This window comes from Arachis hypogaea, chromosome 6 (genome assembly GCF_003086295.3).
Source record: "Arachis hypogaea cultivar Tifrunner chromosome 6, arahy.Tifrunner.gnm2.J5K5, whole genome shotgun sequence".
Taxonomy (NCBI): domain Eukaryota; kingdom Viridiplantae; phylum Streptophyta; class Magnoliopsida; order Fabales; family Fabaceae; genus Arachis; species Arachis hypogaea.
Window position 1 is genome coordinate 102,920,769 of NC_092041.1, and position 11,466 is coordinate 102,932,234.

An 11,466-nucleotide genomic window follows, 5' to 3' on the forward strand; every position below is an offset into this window, starting at 1 on the left:
ATATATATATATATAAAATAAAAATAAAATAAAATAAAAAGCAGGACCACGCTAAACTTGGGTTGCACCAAGTTCAGCGTGGAGAGGAAGAGTGTATATGGAAGCTGCGGCGCTGAACTTGTTTTCTTTCAAGTTCAGCTGTTTTGACCTACAATCAAGAATATTTATCCCATATCCTTCCCTTCCCAAACATATATATATATATATATATATATATATATATATATATATATATATATATATATATATATACGTGCCCCCCCTTCTTCTATACATATACATTAAATAAATAAATACCTTTATATATATATATATATATATATATATATATATAATAATAATAATAATAATAATAATAATAATAAAACAAAAAGTTAATATATATATATATTTTAATTATTTTTATTTTTTTTGTCTTTTTATTATTCTATTTTTTTATATACTAATATTTATTTTTCTTTCTTCGTCTGTCTTTTTATGTCCTTCTCTATTTTCAGTTTTTCTTTGCTTGAGGACAAGCAAACTTTTAAGTTTGGTGTTGTCGCTTCGCTTTTGGCTTTTCTGTTTATTTTAGTGACACCAAAGGGAGGCGAATCATCTCCACAGAGGAGCACAGCCAGAAGAATGAGATGACCACTAGGATAACTGAGGTGGTTAAGTTCCTTTCATTCTATATTCCTTCCCGTTCTTACTATGTTATGTTCCGGTTTTCTGCTGTTTTATTTTTTGTTATTGCATGATCAATTGTTATTTCAATTTCTAAGTTCTAGTTTAATTTACTGTTTACTTTGCTATTTGATTTTTATTCTGAAAGGGTGTCTCATGTATTACTCACTGAACTTGAAATCAAGAAGAAAAGAAAAGAAGTGATGTATTGCATGAGAAATTGAGTTTATATTAAAGAATAGTCTTATTTACTTAAATGTGGTGGTATTATTTGTGATTATGAATGAATGACATGAATAGTGCATATTTGAATTTGAATCAAAGGATGTTGATGTATAAGGAACAAGAATTTAGAGAACTATTATGACTTCTCTGAAATTAGTGAAAGCTTAATCCTTGAAGCAAAAGAAACAACAAAAGAAAAATAAAAGCAAGGTCCAAGGCGCTGAGCATCAATGACTAAGGAGGTCAAACATAATTAAAAGCTTAAAGATTTGTTTCCTTAGTCATATGTTTGTGGTGTTCTTGTGTCAAGTAATCCTTGAGACAGAATATTTAGAGTCGAGGCCAAATACATTTAGCAGAGTATGCCTAAGGCTTTGAGCACCGCTGTCTAAGAGAAACTGAAAGAAAAATCAGAACTTAAAGAGAGTTTCCCAATTAAGTGCTTGTGGTGTTTTTGTGTCAAGTGAAGCTTGAGACAAAACATTTAAAGTCACGGCTAGACTCAAGGTGCAAAGCACCAATTCATTGAGAAGTAAAGGATGTATGATGTGTTCAAGGATTAAACTAGAGTACAAAGAGCAGAAAATTCATAATATGATCCGGATTCTAATTCCGAATGATAGTGACATTCCTCTGATTCAAAGGAGAGTGAGATACCAAAACTGTTCAGAATTACAATAGATAAACCCCACTTTAAGAAGAGACATGAGCATAACTAAACTCTCACCTCTCATGCAAATTCACATCTTAATCATGTACTAATTTTAGTTGCTTGAGAACAAGCAACAATTCAAGTTTGGTGTTGTGACGTGTGAGCATCTTTCCTACCTTTTCCTAGTAAATTTGCATTCAATTTGTTGAGTTTAATCAAGAATTAATTATCTTTTAGCCACTATGGATGCTACTTTGAGTCGTATACAATTCTCTTTATTTTAGGTAGCACTCGGATGGATTTGACGAAGTTTTGTAGCAGAAAAGGGAGAAAGCGAATGATGCTGTTAATCCTGACCTCCTTGCACTCAAACTGGAATAACTTGAACTACAAAGGTCTAATTGACGTGATTCCAGCGGCATTAGAAAGCTACTTCTAGGACTTTCCAATGATGTATAATAGTGTACACTTCTTCTTCAGCATTTTCGGCCTCCTCCACGTACAAAGGAAGAATCACACATTATCCATGTTGAACTTGAAAATTCCCAAGTTCAGCGTGGACTCAAGGAACTCACTCAAAAAGACGCTGCCTCATCCACGCTGAACTTGAGAATTTTCAAGTTCAGCGTGGACATTAATACACAAGTGATCCCAGCGCCCAAACCGAAGGCATTCAAAGATTTATTTTAATTCTGATTAAACTTTTATTCTATTTACAATTAGGAAAAGATATTATTTTAGTTTTAAAAAATATATTTTACATTAATTAGGATTAGATATAAAAGGGAAAAGAATCAGCCCTTCGGGCTCTTTTCTATCTCTCTTCTCCTACCTCATTCCGTACTTTACAGTTTACCCGAATCCTTATTTTCTCTTTGAACCATGAGCAACTAAACCTCCACTGTTAAGGTTAGGAGCTTTGTCTATTGTATGGATTGATACTATTATTTTTCTATTTTAATTCATGTACTGATTTATGATTCAAGAATTATTTTCGTTCTTTATTTTATGAATTTGGGTGGAACGGAAGTATGACCCTTTTTCTAATTGAGTTCTTGTATAACTTGGAAAAGCTCTTTACTTGAACAACAGCTTGAAAATATATTCTCCTAAATTTCTAATTATCTGGACTTAACGGGATACGTGACATATAATCCTCTTATATTTGGGTAATTAGGATTTCTGTGGCATATAAACTAGAATTGAACTTCACCCTCTAATTGGAATTAAGTGACCAAGAAATTGACGGTTGATGAATTTTAGAGGAGACTAAAAAGGTCTAAGGAATTAGGGTTTAGTCACATATAGTTTGCCATGAATTAAATCTTGCATGATTAAAATAGTTAGTAAGAAAAGTCAATCCGGAAAATAGATAACTCTAAAGCCTTAACTGTTTCTCCATATATTATTCACTACTTGTTTACTGCTCGTTTTCTAATATTCAGAATTTACTATTTAATGCAATTGAAACCCAAACACCATTTTCTACTTGTCTAACTAAGTAAATTAATCAACCATTGTTGCTTAGTCCATCAATCCTCGTGGGATCGATCCTCATTCACTTGAGGTACTACTTGGTACGATCCGGTGCACTTGCCGGTTAGTTTGTGGGTTATAAATTCTGCACCAGTTGGTTAGGGAGGTTAGTAAAAAATATCACAAGTGTATAATTACTAAAACTAGATATATCAAAATATAAATAACAACACTTCTAGAGATTAATATCTGAGCTACTAGTATAGATGATACTAATAACATGATTAACATGAGAATAGAAGATATATGATAAGGCATTAGCATTGTTAAAGTCATCAGAGAGTGCTGGTACTAATTAACATGCACTAGTAGACTGTGAGCCTGGTTAAACTTATCTCCTGTTTTTTAATTAAAGGAGATTAAATAATATTAAAATATTACCCAAACAAATCTAATATTAATATAATAATATTATAATATTATTAATCGAATTTGATTCGTCAAACTGAAACTAAATACGAAAACCAGAATCTGAAATTCCTAACCGACGTGGTTCAAAAATTAGGTTTTCGCGACTAAGTCGTCGAGTTTAGCTCAGTAGAGGTGTTTGCTTTAGGATGATGCAGATTGAAGTGCTTGAAGGTGCCTGCTTTACTGAATTTTTGGAAAAACTCCATTACTTCAGAAAAAATTTTGTTTTACAGAAAATTAGGTCGTTACAATTTGTACACTAAAATTAATTATCATTATATTTGTGTATGAATATATGTGTAGTTTAATTTATTTTTAATGTGTATTTTTATTCTAACATATATTTTATACTAATACTAATTTTGATAATTAATTTTAATATACACTTAACATAGTTGTTTTAATATATATGCTTTATTTTATTTAGTACTAATAGTTAGCTGCTAGTGTATTTGAATGCAAGAATATTAAAAGAAATTATTAATTTAATTTAAATTAAGCTCGTCATTGCTCAAAAAATTTTGTACATATCAAGACCTAAAATGAATATTATATTACTATTATATATGTCACATATGTCAAAATTAAAATAATGTGCTAATTAGTTTGTAAATTCTCTTCAATTCTCATTAATATTCTTTGTTTTTAATTGTATAATTTTTTATTCATATATTTAAAAAATACGTTGAGAATTATTTATTTTGCTCCATAATAAATAATATTTTATTAATTAATTTATACTTATTATACTATATATTTAATAATTTATAAAAAAACAATAATATAATGAATATCATGGAAATAAAAAATTAATTTTAATAAATATTGTATCAAACTTTTTTAAGATAAATAGATTTTTGATCATTTTAACATCAAAACAGGGTCATTTTGTCTAAATAAATAATAAAATAAGAATAAATAAATTTTTGACCAATTTAAATTTTTAAGATAAATAAATCTCTAACTAATTTGATAATGATAACATGATACTTAACATACCAGTTCATTCTTCAAATGTATCACATAAATAATTTTCGTTACGAATTAGCGATAGAAATCATTGAGGGACCGTATTTTTTCAAAGTATCCCGCTAGGAAGATAATGGACTATTTGTACAATGTATACAATGGCCTATTAAGTTACAAAATAAACATCCTCCGTACTATCTAGAATAACCATCCGAATACTAGGGATAATAAACATTTTCTCGAAAAATTAAACTGATTTTGGGATTCACCAAGGATCAAACTCTTGACCTTTCAGATCTAGCGCTTTAATACTATGTCATGATATCACTCATTTCAAAAGTTTCGGTTGATGAGAAAAGGTAACATTAATGATTATATTTCTAATATTTCATAAACCTCTATTGTACACATTGTATAAATATTTTATTGGCTCCTCATATTTTTTCTTTTCGAAAATGTTAAAGGACAAGAATTGAATTGGATTTTTTTTTTCAGGTGACATTTTTTTTTCGAAATAATGGTTAGAACTTAGGAATCAGATTGCAGCGTTCACTCAAAATTTCTCTAATAACAACTATTTCTTTTTTTGTTGGTGGAAAAGAAATTAATTTACTAGTTGACGGTATTTTTATTTTTTAAAAAGTTTCTATCTATTTTTATTTTAATTTTACAGGTTATCTAATTAAAAATATAAATTTTTTATTTTTTAATTTGATGTTAAATTTATCGAATGTATTTTTAAAATAAATATTAAATATTTAAAAATACACAACAAACCAATTAAAATAAATAAATTTTATTTTATTTTTTAAAAAATAATATATAATTTATTTTTTGTAACCTATCAATTTTTTATTAATTAATATTTTAATTTAAAAAACTATATTAGTAATTTGAGTTACTTAAATTTAAGCAGAGTTAATACATGCAAATTATATTTGTGAAGTGGGACGGGTGGAAATGAGGGTTCCACTTTGGGCAACCAATGTTGATAAAGAATTTTATTAAGTAACAAGAATTTCTTGAAATATAACATTATCCATGAAATGATGTGCATGCCATCTCTCATTCAGACAGAGAAGCTGAGATAACTGATTGCGGTATGGGAATTTGGGGGAGTTTTCTCCCCACACACTTTGCTGATAACAATGTGTCCAGAAGGTGATTGTGGGTCCATTTTTCATTTCTTCTTCTTCTCTAATCTCTCCCTCGTTGCTAGTTACTGGCTCTTTATTTTCGGAAACATGATCACATTATGATATTTGGAAGCTGGAAACTGGAACTGGAATTGGATCTTCATGTAGTAGTAAATTCTTTGTGGTGCGATTTGATTTAGTTTTTGGAAAAGTATATGGAATTAAGAGGATGAGGTAAAAAGTAAATAATTTAACTAATTTATAATTATATTTAATTAATTTTATTTGTTTTTAATTTATAATATTTGATATTAATTGTTTTTGACCCGAAATTAACATTCTTAATGATTCGTTGGAGAATTAGGGACGGGAATCACAAAATTCTGCTTTCAACAATTTCGATTCTTAGTATATAAAAAATTTATAAAATATATAAAAGAACATCTATTTAGTATGAAAAAGAAATATTCTGATACTTAATAGAAAAAACATCTTAATGCTTAGTATAAGTACCATACACATAGAAATTTTTGATTCACCTAAAGATATTTAGCTGATTTTTTATTGGTACCTTCTTGATTTTCTAACATTATTGTTAGTTTTTTAGAGAAAAGTCATTTAAATTGTAATTCGGTTTGATTCAATTTTTTTATCGAAATTATTTGAATAAAATCAAACCAATTAAAATCGATTTGATTTAGTTTGATTTGTTTAGTTTTTTCAATTAATTTAAATAAAAATCTGCCATATTATTTTACAAAGTCATAAATTAAAATTACAAAACACAATTACAATAATTAACAAAAGTTATGGTCAATAAAATTTGACTACAAAAAAACTAAAATACAATAATTAAAAAATTTAAAAATTTAATAATCAACACAATAAAAATAAAAATAAATTTTCAATAACAGATAATTATATTTTAGTGTCTTTTCTAATAAAATAATAAAACTTCTTTAAATAAACTAATCTAAAATAAAAAAGCAATTATATAATAATAATAATAATAATAATAATAATAATAATAATATAAGACCAATAAAAAAATATTCTAATGTAGTTATACATTCTAATATTGAAGATAAGACATTATTGCGTCCATCACGAATGAAGTGTTTGGCTTTTTGCTTTATGGTGTGAACAGGAGAAATTTTTTTCTGGGCGCTGCTCCATCTGAAAAGAAAACGTTCACATTTAGTGGCGGAGCTTAAAATAATTTTTGAGGAGGCCAACAATTTTCAATTTTTCATATAAAAAATACATAATAGTATTTATATAAAAATAAAAATTTATAAATATTATTATCTTTAAATTTTGATAATAAATAAATAAATTTTATAAAATATCTTAGATTAGTATTTTTTGAATAATTTAAAATTTTTAATAATTGAATTAGAACTAAATTTTTAATATTTTCACTATTTTTAATGTTTAATTTTAAAAAATTAAGATTAAATTTATTAGATGCAATTCTTTAAATATATAAGCTGTAGCATATGTAAAAAAATATCATTATAATGATAAAAATTAATATAATAATTACTGAATATTTTTTTACAAAAGAAAAAGTCAATTCAGAAACCAGTAAAATAGTATTAAATTAAATTAGTTAAAAAATGATTTAAATTCTTAAAGATGGTATAAGAAAATACAGTTGTATAAAACTTAGTTTAAAATATTTATATTATAAAAGTTGTGACTTACCAATTCTTTATCAGTCTATATAAATATAATAAAACTAATATTTATTGAATATTTTAATATTTTTATCTAAAAAATTAAATTGAAAAATCAATAAAACATAAAATTGCATTTAAAAACAAATCAATTATTGTAATAGTTATGATGATGAGAAGTCTTGTGTTCTACACTTCTACTAAATTATTATAATTTTCAAAAATTCATTAGTGTATAATTTTCAAAAGTTCATTAATTAATAAAATACGTTATAAAATATATTGGGTGAATGGGAGAGATATAAGACGTATACAGTCGTTCTAGATTAATTACCATTAGTAAAACACGTTACAAAATATATTGAGTGCATAAGGAGGTATGAATCGAGCACAGAGTGTTTCTAAATTAGTTAAAAAAATTTAACAAACTAAACTAGTGATAATCTATGATATATAACTACTAAATATATTATGAAATTTGGGTAGTCACCTGTTCATACCCTGACCTAACACTAAGGCGCAGAACCAAATAAGATAAAGAAGCCCAATTCGAAGGTTGGCCTCCGCTCGTGACCGACTTTTACCGAAGAGGTCGATTTCTACGCAAACTCCACTAAAAGGAAGTTAGGAGTCAGATTAGCTGGCAGATAACACTTATTCAAAATAAATAAAGGCCCTTAAAATCTTTTAACCCAGTTCCAGGAGTCATACCTCAACCTCTCTAAGATAAAGGGACGGTTATCCTCCTTAAAAGGTGGAGCCACTCCAACGGTGGTTATGAGTTCACCACTATAAGTACATTGACAACCCTCAAGTATCTCGAAGTTCCCATACTCTCAAAACTTGCTTAGACCTTTGCTGACTTAAGCATCAGAGTGTCTTTGCAGGTACCACCCGCTTCTCCTTCCTTCGAATACAAGTCGGACGAAGGTCTCAAACGCAGGACCAAGCTTGAAGGCCTTCTTCCTAAGACGATTGGGCCAACCTCGCGAGTCCAGTACATCAATCTTTGGTTATCCAACATAACATTGGCGCCGTTGTCAGGGACCCGCGAGATCATCCTTCGATGGCGGACAACTCACCCGAATATGGCCACACCACGACTAATTCAGAACAAGAAAATCTGAACACAGGAAACAATGAGGCGGACATGACTTTCCACCAGGAAGCGAATGACCAACACAAAGAGGGTACCTCTGGGGTAAAAAACCCAAAGGTAAATTCTTCCGAAGGGCGTGAATCAGGAAAGGAAGGACCGCCCCATGCAGCTGAACTAATGGGATTGGTCCATGACCATCAGGGACGTTTGGAGCAGCTAGAATAGGAATTAGAACGACAACGAGAGGCGGAGAGGAACCTAAGGGAAGAAATAGAGCGACGAGCCAAATTGGCGGCCTGGGCACTCTCACCTGTCGAAAGAAAAAGAGAGAAAGTGCAAAAGGAAAGAGGAGATCGGCGTAGAAAAGCCGAGGAGATATCACTCTTATACTCCTCTGAAAGTTTTCCTAGTCGATGTGTATAGGAAAATTTACCATACTGAAAGGCTTCCATCCCCTAGGCCCATCAAGAACAAAAAGGGGGGAGTCGTGGCGACTACTGCGAATACCATAAGATGTTTGGCCATCCTACAAATGACTATTACGACCTCAAAAACGTGATAGAAAAGCTGGCCAGTGAAGGTCGGCTCGACAGATATCTCGTAGAGAGGTCGGATAATCATGGAAAAAGGAAGCGAGATGACAGTGATCGAAGAGACCCACCACAGACCCCAGAGAGACATGTACACATGATCTCAGGGAGATTTGGAGGAGGAGGGCTCACCAAGTCATCTCGCAAGAGACGTCTAAAGCGGGTCTACCAAGTTGGGAACGAGACTCCTGATCTCCCAACCATCTCATTTACCAAAGAGGATGGGCAAGGGATCATTTCCAGGCATGACAACCCGGTGGTGATAATCATGATCTTGGCAAATGTCAATCTCCACAAAACCTTGGTGGACCAAGGGAGCTCGGCTGACATCCTCTTCAAGCCCGCATTCGACAAACTAGGGTTGGATGAAAGGGAGCTAAAAGCTTACCCGGACACCTTGTATGGACTAGGAGACCTGCCCATCAAGCCACTAGGCTACATCCCCCTCAACACGACCTTCGGAAAGGGAGAAAATTCCAAAACTCTGAGCATCGACTTTATAGTCGTCGATGTCGGATCAGCGTATAATGCCTTAATCGCCAGGACTACCCTAAATCAGCTCGGAGCGGTGGTGTCAACCCTTCACCTTTACATGAAATTCCCAACGTCTAAAGGAATAGCGACGGTGCGGGGAGACCAAAAATTGGCAAGAAAGTGCTACAATAAAAGCTTGAACCTCCGAGAAAAGGGTAAGGAAGTTCACACCATAGAGCTCAGGGGATAAAAGCTAAAGAAGAGCTGCGGCCGCAGTCGGGGGGAAAATTGAAGAGGTTCAAATCGGAGAAGAGGAAGGAAAAATACTAACATAGGAGCCAGTCTAGATGGAGATTTAAAACAGAGGCTGATAATGCTCCTATGAGATAATTCTGACCTCTTCGCCTGGAAAGCTTCCGACATGCCGGGATAAACCCTCAACTCATGTCCCACAAGCTTTCAGTACACCCTCGGATCACGACCAGTACAGCAGCGCAGGCGTAAGCTCGGACCAGAACGAGCTTAAGTGATGGAGGAGCAAGCACAAGCCCTCTTAGAGGCCGACTTCATCAGAGAGGTCAAGTATCTGGCATGGTTGGCAAATCTAGTGCTGGTCAAAAAGCCAAACGGCAAGTGGAGGATGTGCGTCGATTACACTGACCTGAACAAGGCATGCCCCCAAAGACCCATATCCACTTCCTAGTATCGATACTCTAGTAGACGTGAACTCAGGGTATCAATACTTGTCGTTTATGGATGCCTACTCGGGATACAATTAAATCCCGATGTATAAACCGGATGAAGAAAAGATCTCATTCATCACACCCAGAACGAACTACTGCTACGTGGTCATGCCTTTTGGATTGAAAAATGCTGGGGCCACATACCAAAGGTTGATGAATAAGGTGTTTGCTCTCCACCTCGGGAACTTAATGGAGGTCTACGTGGACGACATGCTGGTAAAAACCAAGGAGGAGACTGACCTCTTGACAGATCTCTCGCAAGTTTTCAACACCGTAAGGTTACATGGGATGAGACTAAATCCCACAAAATATACCTTCGTGGTGGAGGCTGAAAAATTTCTAGGGTTTATGCTAACACAAAGGGGGATCGAGGCAAATCCCGACAAGTGCAAAGCTATTCTAGAAATGAAAAGCCCGACTTGCCTGAGAGAGGTTCAACAATTGAGCGACCAACTTACTGCCCTTTCCAGGTTCCTGGCAGGATCAGCATTAAGATCCCTTCCACTATTCTCTCTACTAAGAAAGGGATTCCAGTTTGAATGGACTCCAGAATGTGAAGAATCATTCCAAGAGTTCAAAAGGTTTTTGAGTCAACCTCCAATTCTGACCCGACCCATAGTCGGGGAAGAACTCGTCTTGTATCTGTCAGTAGCAGACAAAGCTGTAGCATCAGCTCTAATACGGGAAGATGAGGTTGGGTAGCATCCTGTGTATTTGACCAGCAAAGTTCTACAAGATCCTAAACTAAAGTATCAAAAACTTGAAAAGTTGCATACTCCTTAGTAGTAGCCTCACGACGGCTACGACCTTATTTTCAAGCACACAAAATAAAGGTGCGAATGAACCAGCCCATGAAGTAGATCCTTCAGAAGACGGACATTGCAGGCAGAATGATTCAATGGGCGATAGAGCTCTCCGAGTTCGACCTGAAGTACAAAACTCGGACGGTAATAAAAGCCCAATGCCTCACCGACTTCATAGTAGAATACGCAGGAGATCAAGAGGAAAAATCCACTACATGGGAGTTATATGTAGATGGATCTTCCAACAAGGTTGGAAGCGGTGCAGGCATAATACTGGTCAGAGAAGGGAAAACACAAATAGAAGTCTCCCTCAAGTTCGAGTTTCCAGCTTCCAACAATCAGGCAGAATATGAAGCCTTGATTGCAGGGTTAAACTGGCAAAGAAGTCAGTGCAACTAAAGTAATGATATTCAGCGACTTTCAGGTGGTGACTTCCCAAATAAACAGAGAGTATCAGGCCAAAGATCCCAATATAAAAAGGTA

General features: G+C 32.9%; 1 protein-coding gene across 1 annotated transcript; it reads left to right on the forward strand.

The window, feature by feature from the left end:
* Positions 1–8,886: 8,886 nt before the first annotated feature.
* On the forward strand, positions 8,887–9,687 carry LOC112805840 (uncharacterized). Its single transcript, XM_025848167.1, has one exon. It carries the CDS (start codon positions 8,887–8,889, stop codon positions 9,685–9,687), a length of 801 nt encoding a protein of 266 aa, XP_025703952.1.
* The last annotated feature ends 1,779 nt before the right edge of the window (positions 9,688–11,466 follow it).